This window comes from Ixodes scapularis, unplaced genomic scaffold, assembly GCF_016920785.2.
Source record: "Ixodes scapularis isolate PalLabHiFi unplaced genomic scaffold, ASM1692078v2 PGA_scaffold12__126_contigs__length_90152505, whole genome shotgun sequence".
NCBI lineage: Eukaryota > Metazoa > Arthropoda > Arachnida > Ixodida > Ixodidae > Ixodes > Ixodes scapularis.
This window is the reverse complement of record NW_024609838.1, coordinates 19,963,184-19,978,974: the sequence shown is the minus strand read 5'-3', so window position 1 is coordinate 19,978,974 and position 15,791 is coordinate 19,963,184. Positions and strand designations below refer to the sequence as shown.

General features: G+C 43.2%; 1 protein-coding gene across 2 annotated transcripts in view; it reads left to right on the top strand.

Annotated features, from left to right (window-relative positions):
- The window catches only part of LOC8031438 (APOBEC1 complementation factor-like), a 60,230-nt gene extending 45,861 nt beyond the window's left edge, over nucleotides 1–14,369 (top strand). The window contains exons 4-9 of one of the 2 annotated variants that reach the window (XM_029987157.4): nucleotides 435–549; nucleotides 2,293–2,382; nucleotides 5,314–5,445; nucleotides 7,368–7,494; nucleotides 9,068–9,169; nucleotides 11,241–14,369. In XM_029987157.4, coding sequence (XP_029843017.3) covers nucleotides 435–549; nucleotides 2,293–2,382; nucleotides 5,314–5,445; nucleotides 7,368–7,494; nucleotides 9,068–9,169; nucleotides 11,241–11,299 — 625 coding nt within the window. In that variant the 3' untranslated portion in view covers nucleotides 11,300–14,369. Of the gene's footprint in view, nucleotides 1–434; nucleotides 550–2,292; nucleotides 2,618–5,313; nucleotides 5,446–7,367; nucleotides 7,495–9,067; nucleotides 9,170–11,240 lie in introns of those variants that run through there. The other variant, XM_042289451.1, reaches the window with a different exon arrangement.
- The last annotated feature ends 1,422 nt before the right edge of the window (nucleotides 14,370–15,791 follow it).

Below are 15,791 nucleotides of genomic sequence, written 5' to 3'. Positions count from 1 at the left end.
TAGTGGCTAGGCAGTGTGACATTTAGTCTGCGTGACATTTAGGAAGCATGACATCTAGGCAGCGTGACATCCACACAGCGATATGGTGATGCTCGTTTATACTGTAGACAGATTTGGCAAGTGGAGTGCGCTGCTAATTCGGGCCGGTACAATGGCCGTCCAGATTGAAAAAGGCAGCAGTGTGGATCGAATGCAGGATTTCCGAGTTCTTTGGAAGAAGGTTTCATTTCATACGCCCAAGCTTTGGCACGCTAACACAATCGTCCACCGATTCCTACCTGAAATCGAATTGGTTTCTGTTCCATGCATGCCCGTGACCTAGAAGTGCAGGCAAGAAGAAGCTTTACAGAGCAGATTGCACATCGTTAAGGTTAAGGCACATATGCGAGTTTCTTAGAAGTACGTCACAAGCACCTCTTTGACCATCTTTCCAGGCCAGTGGATTCGTCGAGGGCGCAAATCCATGGCCGGGGCAGGGGTGCAGGAGGCGTGCGTGGATATCGTCCAATGCCCGTGAGGATCACGCCCTTTTACACCAGGACGATGCAGGTGAGAAGCGGGTCAATACCCCCATATTTAAAAGGACATACCTACATGTTTTAGTTATACATGAAAAAACCCTCCTATTTCTCAAAATTCTTCTAAAAAAAATAAGCTCAAGAGCTGTTGGTATGTTGCAGAATGGTTTCTGATAGGCTTTTTTTATGGGCATGCCATATTTAAAAGTTTAGAAGTAAAGTTTATTTACCGATTTTAAACCAACTTAGCATTTGGTAGGCGGCATAGACCACTGCAGTTGCTGCCTCCTGTAACTGTATGCTGCCATTTTCATGTACTGGGCTGTAGAATACATTTTGAGCTTGCATAGTTGTTCTCTTGGGCAGGATATTAACACTGAGTGCAAGTTGCTGTGGTAATTTCCTCGTAGTGCCCGTTTTCATAGCTCATGTGTACCCTGCTTGAGTCCCGTTGAGTGCGCTTCTCACCCAGCACCGGTGCACTGCAGAGAAGCAACACGCACGGAAGCAAGCTTTACGAGTGTTGCCACTTTGAAGTGCACCGGTGCTCGGAAAGAAGTGCTCTCAATGGGGCCGCGAGAGCAAAAAAGTATGAATTACCGGTAAAGGCGGCTTATGAATACATTAAAGGAGCTGTGCAACGATATTCAATTGGAATGTTTTTCACTATACACGAGCTTACTGGCACTAGTGGGAGTCAAGGATACTCGCACGCAACTCCGCTGGCCAAGAACTCCTTTGTTGCGGTCTAATTTCAAGGACAAAAGCGATCATTTTCATTCAATCTCTCCTTTGCAAAATTTCATGACGTAAAGTGGGGATCGCAGTACACCCATATGACGATATTTGAATGCTGTTCATAGATTGGACCCGAGCATTGCGTGGGCACTCGATTTGGGCTCGTGATAATTACTAGCTCGAGAAGCATTCGGGTAGTGGGCCCGTGTCCAATCGCTGCAACGACGACAATAGCCGAGCCATAACAATATCTGGAACTCAGCGCGTGTCCTGTGCTTTGCCAACCCCAGCGCGTGGCTATGATCTACATTGGCGGCATATAATCGGCTCCAGATCACGTGACCGCTTGTTCTGGCTGCGAGTTGAGGGGGTGAACGCTGCTCGTTTTTCTTTGATTTTGTTCTGGGACTTCTATCGCGTGGGGTGAAAAACGAACGTGAGTTTCATAGGTAATTAATGTCAGGGATCCGTTCTAAGTGGTATTTGCGCAAAGTACAAAAATTGTTGCATCGCCCCTTTAAAAACATGACGGGACAACCAAAAGTTCAAATTTTGTTTTAATTAACCAGAAGTATGAAATATCAGTTTTATTTATTGCGAGCCAACTGTAACCATGTAAAATTGGGGCATAGGCTCTCCTCGTGTCAACAATATGTAAAGATATGTCCTTTGTGTATTTTCTGAATGTTACAAAATTGAGGGTTGGGCACTTAATTCGGAATGGGCAGTTGCTCGGTATGTTACGCGGTGCTCTAAATGAGCAGCAATTGAAGTTTTACTTTTTAAAAATTTACGAGGTTTAGGTGTTTCATTTAGGATCAAAGTGGTACTTCTAAGGCATTGGGTATTTCGTTGTCTAAGTGAAGTTAAAATAAAAACTTGACTCAACGCAACTCAAATTTCATCGGTCATACTAATTGCAGAAACTACAATCTGACATCATGAAACGTGGACGAGGCTTCCAATAATACGCATAATTTCAATCTCGGCTTTGAACGACAATAATTTTGCGGCACTTTCTCTCGGACATCCAAAGCAGCCGTTCTTGGTGGACCTTCAGCCTGGCATGCAGCTCACACCGACACCGCAGCATGTCATTTTCAAACCAGCCTTTCATGCGGTGCAGGTAACGAAAAACGCTCCGCACAAAAGCACCTGCATTTGTTCTTGTGGCAAACCCTGTACATCATATACCCTGCTGTGCTTGCTTTGTGCTTTGTCACCGTTCGTTTTGCTAGCAAGTTTGTCTGCCCTTACCTTCAACCTGCTGCTTCGTCAAGTTTGCCACACGATGATGCCGACGCAGTGTCTTATTGTTAGAAGGTGGGAAAACAGTGTGAACTAAAACACACTTACACAGAAACAGGACAAACACATAGCTGTGTTTGTCCAGCTCAGCTCACATTAATAATTCAGTGTTATTGCTGCTAGTGTTAAGAGTAAAATACAAAAAAATCTTTCAGCCTTTCCACTCTGGTGAAGAAGGAAGACCAGCAGAGCTGTACAATGGAAAGTAATAGCCGGATGCAAATCGGCAGGCCAGAGTGAAAAGGGTGCCGCCATCTATGAGCGACGGCGGCAACCAGATACGTGACTTGCCGCCGTTGCTCATAGATGGCGGTAGGTGTCCAGAGTTTGGTGTCTTCATTTCTTTGCAGAGGACACGATCCTGGGGAAACTAGCCCTTAACAGCTCCACTGTAAAAAAAGCGCAATGAGTAGTGTAAGAATTGTTTTAGCGTTGTTGGGGTAGTATGAACCTATATACCTAGTGCCTTTTCTGATTTCAGGCTCTATCTTGATATTAAAAAGATCATTCAGCAGTGCTCAGGAACTGTATACCTTCATACTTCTTGGGCAGTGTGACAAAACAGATGCACATTGCATATTGTTGCTCAGACTGTCATTCAGTGCACATAGGAAGGTTCATAGGCATTAATGCATGCATTGTGTTAAAGGGCCCCTGAAAAAAAGATTTTTTTAAACAGTTTCGTTTGGACACACATGTAAAAAAATTAATTCAATGGAAAAAAAGTTTTTTTAGAGCAATATTGACGGCGTAAGACGCAATTTAGGCGGTAGTCAGTCACCCCCTTTCCACTCGTTTTCTCTCTCGGCATTTCGGGCACGTGGAGGAGAGGTGGATTGGCTTCGCCAGGTGGAAAGAGCGAATGACCATGTCGATGAGGTGGAAAGAGCGGATGACCATTCCAGGGTCATTAACTTTGCGCATAGAATTTCAAATAAATCTTTTGTCATCAATATTGCTATAGAAAGTTGTTATCTTTTCGCGTAAAATTTATTTTTCGATACGCGTGTCTTGGCCAAACTGTAAAAATAAATTTTTTTTTTTTTTTTTTTCAGGGACTTTTTAATCTTTGGGGGGTTCATATTTATTTCAGTTGAAACAGTTGCATCAGAGCAAGTGAAACTGAAGCCTATTCAATTCTTAGATATGCCATGTGACTGAATTCGAGCACACAGTGTCCAGTTATTACTATTATAACAACTAATATTTTGATGATAATGATGATAAAGGAATGCAACAGCGCCTTATCTTAACTGCAGGTTATGCTCACTGCTAAGAGAACACTGTCTACTAAAGAATATGCACCGTAAAACGGACAAATAGAGAGGCACACAACACAAAGCATACTGTGTCCCTCTCTTTTTGACCCTGTTTTATTGCGCATATTGTTTTTAATCGTCCCATTTCCATTTTAAAATACTCCCTCCGAGTATAGTGCGCAGTCGGTCATCGAAATTTAAACTATATGTTGGGGATCTGGTTTTTGCTTCCTTGATTTGAGGGCTTTTTTGTTCTGTTTATTTATGTTGGTTATTGCTGTGCTTAGTGGTCATTGTTGCTGTGGTTTGGTGTTATGCTGTTCCATTCTCAAGACAATTGTTTTTTGTTTGTTTGCCATGAGTTGCTGTATCCCATTTCTTTAATGCTGTCTGTACTCATGCTCTTGACCTTCTTTTTGTGTTTGCTGCCTTGAGCTTATCCCAAGATACCCAGATGCTATCTATTAACAGTCGTATGAGCTGTCTTTTATTGCTCCTTATTGCTCCATTTCAAAATATGCTCTCTAACCTTGCCATAGCTTAGGCAGAAATGGTAGGGTGGTACAATCAATCTTTGTTTAGGAACAAAGTTTGAAACCCTAGAAATTATATTTGGATTTGGTGGAAAACTTGGTTTACAACACTTGTCCTAGAAACAACTTGGATGACAAAAATCTGTGAAATTTCTTTTTTTAGCTTAGTTATTTAGTAAATGTGCATAGCAAATCAAAGAAGTCATTACTTGCAGTAGCATGAAAGCCAAACATTTTTAGTAGATCAGCCAGGTATTAATAGCCTCTGCTTAAAGTTTAACTGCAAAGAAAAAAAAGTGTCTTTTTAAACAACTTATATGGGAAAAGCACATCACAAAACAAATCTTCCGCGAAAAAACAATTTTTTTTCTAGCAATATTTACGCCACAGGACGTAATTTAGTCGGGAATCTATACTTCTCCACATTTGAAACTCCCGCTCTTTGGAGGCGCTCGGAGTGGCTGTTATACGTCACTCCGTGACGTATAGCAGCCACGTCTACATGACGTATAATACCAACTTTGTGGCGCGCGATTTAAAACGGACGAAATAGTCGTAAACTAAAATCAGTCTCACGCAATAAATACTGCTGTGAAAAATTTTGTTTTTGGCAAAAAAAATTGTTTTTTGACATGCTTGTCCCAAATAGGCTGTCTAAAAATGCACTTTTTTTCTTTGCAGTTACCCTTTAAGCTGCTCACCAGAAGTATGTTGGGGGAAGCTAGCATCTTTGATTTTCTGGTTCAGAATCCCTCGTTATAAACATTTAAATTTAATAATTTTTTTTGTTACTGAACTGGCCATCACCATAAATATTGAGGAACTTAAGATTAGACAAATAAATACTACAAGGAAAAATCTTTAATGGATTTAGCATTTGCACACCGTTACAAATGATTGAAACGACAACCGAAAATTTCTGGTCGTCAATGAATTTGTTTTTGTTTTCAATCTCAGATCCTTCTCGACGTGTGCCACAAGAACGGCTGGGGGGAGCCACAGTTCCAGCTCCACACCGTGCCTGTCCCCGGCAGTGAATCTGGGTCTCCGGACAGCAGCAATGCACATAACCAGCTCTACCTGTACAAGGTTCACTACTGTTCATTGCATCAACTATACTGGTCCATGCAAACGTGATAGAAGGCTTGCGAGGTGTATAAATACCAGTATGTGCCGAGTAATTCTGGGTCGGTTTTGAAAGGTACTATATTTCGCCGTACCGCTGTGCTAGTTCGGAAAATATGGTGTGTAAATGTTTCTAAGTTACTTAATTCTACCATCTTTTTCGTTTAATTGATACTATTTGTTCATTGCGGTGGGTGAGCCTTGTTGTGTGTGCTTTTCACTGAGCACCAGTGTACTGTGGGAAAGCAATACCCGCGGGCATTGCTTTTTTGAATTATGTGGGTGCATACTGAGAAGAGCACTCGATGGGGCAGTACTGTTGACAATCTGCTTTATTATTCGGACTTTTTCTTTATTTTTCTGATGGGGTTAAATTCGAGAATAAAGCAAGAATATTTGCATATAGCACGCAGATTTATAAATTCCCTTAATTGGATAGCTGGGCGTCTCTCTAGGTTTAATTTTATGTGAAATCTGTCATTTACCATATTTACTTGCATAATGAATGCACCCCTCCACAACAAACATCAATATTTGAATTTTTTTGTTCTTGCATAAAGAATGCATTTACAATTTTTGTCTGCGCGAGTCTCAAGGTGCGTTCAACGCAGCTAGCCACCAAGCCAATTTTCTTTTGCCGCTAAGTGGCCAGGCTGAGTCAAGCCAAGCCAAGTGGCTCTCATAATGGCTGCAAGTGCATAGTTGCGGAAGCGATCAACCGTGAAACCGAGTGGCGCGCACATCTAACAAAGCTGGGGTCGAGGAATCGCCCAGCCCCGAACGTTCTTCGCCCATCGAATGCATTGATGTCAACAAACACGCTGTCGTCTGTGGTCTGCTTTCGAACAGTGCAATTGTGAAAATGGTTAGGCCTAAGAACGGTCGCATCACTCTTTGTGCTGAGTGAGCTTCGTAGGGCACGTTTCCTTCGCTAAAAGGCATGCTGAAAGCGCCCTAAAAACTGTTCGCAATTTAAAGAGCATGGTTACTGTGGCGCGCTCACAATAAGTTGCTGGTGAGCCTCCATCAGTGGAGACGTGCCACAGTACTCTGCCGTGTCATATTGGCACCTAAAATAACATAAATGCAAAACTTTAACCCCGCACAATGAACGCAACCCCCCAAATATATGTGTAAATTTTTCGGGTAAAGAAGTGTGTTAATTACGCGAGTAATTACGGTACATGCCACCCCAATGTAGGCATTGGACTTTCTGAGGCCACAGTTCATAGATATAGTTTTATTTAAACTAAATGAGCTTACGAGTGGTTAAGTGGAAGCTGGGATCGACCTTCACGAGCTCAGCTGAATTTTCATTAAAGCATGGCACGACGGTAATAAAAGACTTGGAGAAACTATTTGATATTCGATTAGAAAATATTTGGCCAAAACCACTACTCGCTTCGAACTTCACCAATGCTTTATGTGTGTGCTGGTTATAAATAGGCTCGTGTATAAGGAAAGTTTAAAAAGTCTGCTTGGTATGTGTGGCTATTCCTACAGTGAATCGGTACTTCGTTTCACATCATAGATAAATTTCGGATAATTCACGCATCTGGTATTTCAAACTAAAATCTGTGGCTCCCTAGAGTTTGATTTTATGAGAGTCGAATGCATTGTACAGCACCACTGGCCGTAGGCAAATCTCCTTCAACGTGCCTGTCTATAATGCAGCAGCAGCCACTGTCAATTGCAGCTCATTTTGTTTGGTTGTTAGCACTTTTCTACTTTTTTTTCTTCTAACCTGATGCTATGGAACGTTTAGTCATATCCTCAGACTCTACCTCACTCTTGAGGAGCCCGCAGAGTGCGTGATTCTTGTATTTGCTCCTATATCAATTCTATGTACCGCTCGAAGAGGTATATACGAAGGTATTCGGCACCAGGTGACGCTGCCCGACCTGCCAGCAGCGAACAACGCTTTCACGCCAAGCAAGCTGTGTCGCAGCGTCGAGGAAGCCAAGGATTTCGCAGCGGAGCACGTTCTTGGACAGCTCGGCATCAGGCCAGAAAGTGAGTCCATAATCCGGGGTCACATTTTTCGGATCAAACTTGATGGCAGCATGGCAGTGTTGCGCAGCATAAAATACCGAGCAAGCACCCGCGCAAAAATTGGAGGCAATCAAAAGCAGATAGGGTCGGTGCGTATTAGGTCGAAGAGCCGAAAAAAATGAAAGACGTTTATAAATCTCTGTAATGTGAAATTAGAGCACAGCTCTTGAGGAGGAGGAGGGGAGGGTATGCCCCTTCTCCTCCTCTGTACCCCCTCTTCCTTCCCTTATTTCCTCCTCCCCTTCTCCTCCCTTCTTCCCTTCCACCACTTCCTCCTCCATACCCTCCCTTTCTCCTGTGTACCCTCCCATCCTACTCCATACCTTCCCCTCCTCCAAACCCTCGCGTCCTCCCACAGTTTTCCCGCTAAATTTAGCTAAAAAATTGACGCCACGTGACCTCGACACCAATTCAGTTTCCGCGCTAAATTCAGTGGAGAAAATGACATCACATGACTTTGTGTCACGAGACATATAAACATATTCAGTTTCTCCGCTAGATTAGCAGGAAAATTGACATCATGTGGCCTCAATACCAATTCAGTTCCGTGCTAAATTTAGTGGGGAATAGACCATATGCGAAATGTAAAGCGCCATCTTGTAGCGCGCCGAGAACTATATCTGCCATCATGCTACCGGCAAGAAAACGAAACCACCCGACCGGAACAATAGGAACGCCCTCCCATGCGTTCCAGTAAAGATTAGGTTTGCAGCTGCTTCGAAAGGGGTTGATGTCATTCAAAGCCCTCGTGTGAAGTGCAAACCGCATAATGGATTATAACGGCCCCTGCGAACAATGCGAAGCATGTTTCTTCTCCACGCGTGTGTTTTCGTGTCTGCGTTCTCACGAAAAGAAGACTTCAGAAGATCGAAGCAAAAAGTACAAACACCAGGCATATACAGCACAACATTCGTTTCAATAAAGAATAAGCACAAAACAAGCACCCTAATCATATAATGAATGATAAGGAGCTCCTGAAAACAATGCGAAGCACGTAGCGCTCACCGCATACGTTCCCGGTGAAGATTACTGTTGTCCAAGCTGCCGCGGCAACGGCAGCTGCGACGTGGGGCGTGACGTCACTTGCCTTTCACATATAAAAGGAGAACCCGCCTATATCCCGTTTCACCTTACGTCCAGACACAGCGGATGCTATGAGCTATCTTAGCCAATCCCGTTCTGTGGACGTGGCCCGTGATACGCTTCCTGCACGTCGCTGTGCCTCCGATGGCTCGTAAGATCCGCTGCGCTTAAACGTAAGATGAAACGGAGTATAGCAACTGATTCCATTGTTGCTGCGGCACCGCAATGAATAGGCCACGCATAGTTAGGACTCCCGAGGAGCAGCGTGAATACTAGGAGCGGCAAACGGAAAAGAAACTGCAATACTGCCAGCGGCGGCGTGCTGCGACCGGCGGCGGCATTTTTTATAGTGCAGTAGGCAGTCGTTGCACGTGATACCACAGCTTCGCTGACAAACCACTTTCACAGCGTGGATTGAAGCTCCAATTTTTTTTGTTGTGTCTTCCACCAGTGCCCCAGCCAGACGTGGCCCACCTGACCAGCCCCCTGTACGTGACGGCAGCTCCGATGGGCAGCGCGGGCTACGGCCCCTACGGCGCCTTCTTGCCTCCAGGTAGCCCCTCGGTGCACGGCCCGTGGGCCCCCGGCAGTGTGTCGCCCTCGCCCTCGCCGCCACACTCGCTGTCGCCGCCTCGTAAGCCGTTCCTGCCCGTGTCCGTCCGCATGCTTCGCTCGCCGTGTCCGCCTTGCTTTATGTCGCCTACTGTGACACTCCCTCCCGCTTTGGTTTGACGGCAGCTCCGGTAGTTTTTTGAGCTACCTGATCAAAACACTGTTTCGGAGTACCAGGGTTGGCTCTTCCCGACATGCTATTTGTTACCTCTAAATTAGAATAGAAAACGGCAAATGAAGGTCATGCCAAAATCAACATTCCAATTTTCCTGCGCTGTCCAGCGGAGTGACGTCGCACGTAAAACTTGCGTAAGTCGAGCGGGCAGTCTATGAACAGAGTATTTTGTGCACTTGTTTTGCTGGCGTGAGCCTCTTGATGGTGGGAAACAAACTGTACTGACCCCTATAATACTACATTTGATGTCAGTGTTCGCAGTAGTACCTCTCAGCCTCTCGGTCCAAGCATAAAAATTCTACAACTTCGTGAAAAGGAAATTATTGTGATTTGTAATTTGGGTTAGTAGTTTAGATATGTCTATTAATGCATTGAACCAATTTTGCGGCAAATCAGCGACTCAATATTTTGCTGGAGCTTCTGCTTGGTTCACAAGGAACACCTTATTTATAAAATCTATCCCAAGCGAAAATCATTCCACTTCCAGCTGGATTATGGAACTGGTCCCAGCTGGAAATGAGGCATAGCAAACAACACTGCTGTCGTTTTTGTCATAGTCATCAGCATCCTCACCCCTCATACATGGGCAAAACGTATACAGCTCTGTTTTAAGTAAGGAATTCTATTGTGTAAATCCATGTGTGCTTGTAACTCAGGTGCAAATCGGTCCACTTCCAGCTGGGTTATGGAACTGGTCCCAGCTGGAAATGAGACAGTCCAGCTGGAATCCAGCTAAACTGTTTATTTCCAGCTGGGACCAGTTCCATAATCCAGCTAGAAGTGGGCTGATTTTCGTCTGGGAAGGAACTTTGTTTACATCGAGCGCACCAATGTGCAATGCATTGAATATCCCAAGCAGCACGGATTTTGGCCAAGCAATGGCCAATGTCTGGCGATGGTCTTTTGGCAAGTGGCCAGAAAGTGGCCATTCATTGGCCAATGCTTGGCCGATGGCTGATGGCCAGTGGCCCGATAAATGCCAGTCACCGGCCAGTCTCTGGCCACTGTCTGGTCACTTGGCCAAGGACCATTGCCAGCCATTGGCCGATGTCTGGCCAACTCTGCTGCTGCTAGGGATGCTAATGCTTATACTTCGTTCACCCCTAATGGTGGGGCCATGTGCTTGTTGTTCCAGTCATAGGTGTGTCAGCTTAGGGGTGGATGGAGTGTACCAACGTGTAAACCATCCGACTTGGACGCACAAAAAAACAAACAAATAGCCCCGAAATAACAAAACATTTGTACATGTGTTCCATGCATACGCCACATCAGTATAAAAGACTCTAAGTGGACAGTCAACGGAAGGCGTCGTCGAACACGTGTGTACAAAGTGCAATTTGTTATACAGTAAAACCTCGTTATAACAAAATGGGATATAACAAACTAATGGATATAACAAAGCAACCGTAATTCCCCTTGCTTGCTAATAGTGGGAAGAAATGGACATTGGCTATAACAAACTAATGGTTATAACGAAATAATTACGACCGCTCCTTCAACTTTGTTATAACGATGTTTTACTGTATTAGGTTTTGGATTTAGAACTACAGTTGGGGCATGCCTCTTGGTGCTTAGGTAGATTAGCAAAAAAACTGTTTCTTGCATGACGGTGTTTAGAGTAAAATGCCAACTATTACTTTAAGTGGTAAATGTGAGTGTGCAGCATTGGGAGAACCTACCGCATTGCTGCACCATTTCCCACACAGATGATCACCTGCGGTGTACAGTGTTTGTAAAAAAACGGACGGCATAAATAGATGCATGTCTTGCATTTCCCTGTGTTTGCAAGGTGCTAGACAAATTTATGATTATTCTGCATTTCTTTGTTTTCTTGCAGCCTTCGCGATGTATGGAGGCACGCGTCAACCTCACTACGGCTACGAAGCGGCATACTGAGAAGTTTTTTTATGAAAATTGTTTTACCGTTTTGATGGCGTCGTACAAGACTGGACGCTTTTCACGGTCACAAGACGTGCCTTGGGAGACGGTGACGGCTGTGGCTTCTGCGAGACTTTTTTTACCCCTTTTGTGCTTGTAACCTTTTTTAAAATTTATTTTGGATAGAGCCTTTTAGCTTTATATGTCACTTTTATCTTCCAACTTCTTATTTCTGCTTTTTTTATTTATTGTTTCTAAGATCCCTGGTGTGGGCTTTCTTTTTTTTTTTTAAGTTCTCTTACATTCCATGTTTTTCTTGAAGTTCTTTTGGAAGACCTGTGCCCATTGCTGTTTTCTTTCTTTGGCTTTCTCACAAGTTGGACACAAGCTCGTTTAAACTAAACCATGTTATATTGACTCTGTGTTTTGCAAACGGAGAAAGCACCTGTTCTCCTGCCGAAAAAAAGAAAAAAAAAAAAAAGAAAGATGCAAAAAACCTTTTGCCCAATTTACCAGCGCCCACTCTAAAGTTTGCTTCAACGTCTGCGAGTTAAATTTGTTTCTGAGCATGCAGAGTTGCAGTGATTGGGCTGTACAAAAAGAGGCCAGCGAATTGCAAAAAATATCTAATGTCTAAACATTGAAGAAAAAAAAAAAGGACTTGTGCAATTATGGCGCACTTACTGGTCAAATCGGGTGCACCACAGCCATTGATTCTCTGTATCTTGGCTGGGTTTGCCAAAAGAATTAGTACTTATTTTTGAATAGAGACCAGAAGTGCTGTTTGCTCTGCGCATCGTTTTCCGTTCTTGGCCGTTTTTCGGAGTGCCGTGGCATCTCGGTCTATGCCCTGTTTTGGCACCAGGGTTGTTGGGCTGTTGGTTCAGCCGAGGGTGAGTTTTGTCTAGTCACTTCAGCCTACAAGTGCAAGAGTGCCTCCTTTCTGGTGTCGACTCTTCCTCGTTCTCGTGTCTTATTCCTTTGGAGAGTTTTTCTTGCGAGTTGTCTCGTTGCAATACATTCCAGCCGCTTTTTGGAACTCTTTGCCGCCTTTTCGCTAAGAGTGTTTCTCTGTTCGTCAACTATGTGGTTTTTCTTTTTTTACTTTGTGTTGTGCACGCGGGCAATGCAGTGCTTCCTTCAGGCCAAAGCCATACCCTGTTTCGTCCCAGGTCCGACCACAGCCACCGTTACGACCCGATGGACCCAATTGCGCAGCGTCCAAAGTGTGTCCTCACTGCTAAACCAATCGCACACATAAATGTGCCTCGACCCTGCGGTTTTTCTTGCGCGCAATTGGTTTAGCCAATGATGGCAAGCCCAAAAACACAACGAGTGACGTGATGATACGCTCTTGGCACTGCGTGATCAGCTCTGTCGGATCGAAGCGACAGCTGCGGACAGACTTGGGCTGAAACGGAGTGTAGTATTGGGGCTTTGTAAGGAGAGAAAATGTTACTTTTCTACCTTCAAGGGGTGTGCAAAGAGGTGGAGTACTATGTTTCTGAAATGTCCCAATGTTTTGGGCTGCTGAAAAAAGACTTCTCTAAAAACATACTTTTTTCCCGCTTTGTGTTTCGAACATACATTTTTTTTTTGTAAGGTTTTGCCACTGAAGTCTGAACAGTGCTTGAGGGCACTTTTTCACAATGTCACGAAGAGAAAAACCGGGGCAAAATGTGCAACTCCGGGAGTCTCTTAACAAATGTGCAATTACATGCGCCCGTGTGCAGTTGTACCTATTCTCATGCACGTGTACGGGGTGTGGCTGTAAAAATGTTCGCTTGGACGTCGCGGTTGATACAAGCTGGCATGTTTTTATTCTGGAAAGATCTCTGTATGTAAGGACCCTCCACTACATCATTTATTCGTGTTCCTATTTACTTATGCAGAACTTAACATTCAATGTCCGTCTCATTTTGGACAGACCCAAGGATATATTTGCGAAGGAAAGTATTGTCGATAACAGCTCGTTAAGCTAGCCATCCTAACTAATGAGCTGTAACTTTTTTTACGTAAATGTCGGCATTTTTTTTTCAATGGGTTTTCTTTAGAAAAAGAATTTTAAATGGGTGGATTTTTTATTTTTTAGTTCCGTTACTCTACTTGAGCTTCAGGGAAATCTTTGAGATAATCTACTGTGAAGCATTCTCTGCTTGTCTTGGTCTTGGTGAAAGCTTTTGCGAGTTGAGCTATGCATTGAATGTTCTTACAGCCATGCCCAATGCATACAAATACTCTGGTGACACTACCCACTTACTGAACTATTCTACTGTGTTACATGCATGTGTTGGCAATTCAGGGCACTAAGGATAGATTCATGGGCAGGGTTATTCGAGGCATTTAGAAAATAATCCCTTTAAATAGCAACTATAAATTAAAAAGTGATTAATTCCAATGAACAACGTTAATTCTAATTAATTACCTATGGCAAAGAAAATCAAGATCAGTTTGAAATTGGAATGTATGCTGAAGCATTCTTCAGTCTCTTAAATTTGTAAGTTTAGTGACGCCTATTCTGCATTATGGATTGATAGAAATGATATGTTTTTAATGGTAGTAAAAGGTTGAAATCAGCATGAAATAGTCAAATACAAACGAGTCTTTTTGTGCCACTGTGATACATATTGGGACACGGAAGACTACACAGGTCATCATTTTATGGAATTAGGCATTATCTAGATAATTCCCTTGACAGCTGTTTTGTGGAACAGATGGCTTATTTATTCTGCTTTCTATAGAAGAACATGCAACATGGGAAAATGCAATATTTTGTTTTTCAAAATGGGTAAGGGCAAACCGAAAACATAAGCAAATTAAGTTGGAAAGGGTCTGTAATCCACACACTGAAGATTTAAAATGATCTTTATTTCTTTATGTAATCCTTCGTGTTCTTTGCTGAAGTTTATTGAGCTGTGAAATGGGCTCAAAGCTTGTTCATCCCATTTTGGCATGTAGGCTTTTGTTTAATCCCCTATAATCTGCAAAAGCCTTCGCCTGATGTGCTACGAGAAATTAGCACCTAACGGGAATGTGTAATCAATTGTTTCTCGGGACATTTGAATAAAGTTTCAGATTATTTAAATTATTTTAATAAAGTTTCAAGTGGCTCTTTTTCTATGTTGCCTGATACAGTCTTGCATTCTTATCACCTTCATTCAAGGCATGATAATTCCGCTGACCCGTGGTCACACCCCACATGTGCACCTTGCACGAGGTCGAGGACACCAAGGAATTTCTGAAGTTGTCTATACGGGTGTGCACGGCCATCTTTACACCATCCAAACCCAGATTTTGGAAGTAACTGCTGCAGTGATGCGATTGCTGCGCCATCTGCGCCAAACTGCGTCAAAGTTCTTATCCTGCAACATCCCGCCACATTTTACCAGAATGTGGGGAATTGGCGCCAACATTGCGCCAAAAATTTCCCTTTAACAATACTGAAAATATAGTTCTTAATAGCTCAAGCCTCGCTACCTGGCCGGATCGTTGTGATACGCTTATGCGAGTTTTCGGAACTTTCGATTATTGAGTCGAATAACATACTATTTGATTTCATTTTATATCAAAGACAGTACACGGAAGTTTCGCTATCATTCTCACGTTTGTGGTCTGTTTTGGCAGGTTGGTTAGTTTCGTCGAGTGCGCTTTACAGCGCGCACTGGTGTACTGCAGAGAAACGGCAACCGCTGACTAGGCATTGCAATTTTGCGTGCCTTGCTTTGCCGCAGCGCTCCCGTGTGCTAAGGGGAAAGCGATCTTCCAGAGCGAAACTGGACAATTTCTGAATTTTAAAACTTAGTCTTGTATATATGAGACTGCGATAGCATGGCGGTACCTTTTTTCAATTCGGGATTTAGCAAGGATACTTCGGTATTGCAACAAGATTTATATGCACTTTCCTGTATGCTTTATTTTTAGGCCAACTGTTTTGTTTAGTTGTCACTTTTATCTAGGTGTGAGTAAATTGGAACTACGTTGGCAGGATCAGTGGATGAAAGCTTGGAAAGGACCTTCAGAATTTCGGTGGGATTGTTTTTAAGAAGGTATTTAACCGTTCACATGCCCATTTTTCTTAGGAAGTTCTACATACAAAATGTAACTGATGCTCATAATCATGAGACAACTGATTTGTTTTATCTAAATTATAAATTGCAGTTTGATTACAACCTCTAAAAACTTCAAGTAAACATTAATTTAGGTCCTTAAAATTATTCTAGTCTAACATTATTTTAGTGGGATTCAGTACGTCAAATAACCATTCACAGCAGTTCGTGCTGCCCTCCGTCAGCCATCTTGTTACCGTGTCTTGTTCTCCTCGCCACTAAACGCTAGTTCTGTGTTTTAGAGAACCGCTCCGGCTTTGCAATCGATGCTAACGAAGGGTTGCACATAATAGAGAGGGCAAAGCAAACATGGCGTTTTAGTTGAACAGGCCAACACATTATTATTAACATATTTGCAGTGTTACGAATGAAAATAAAGTGTGCTTATGCTCCAAATGCCATTT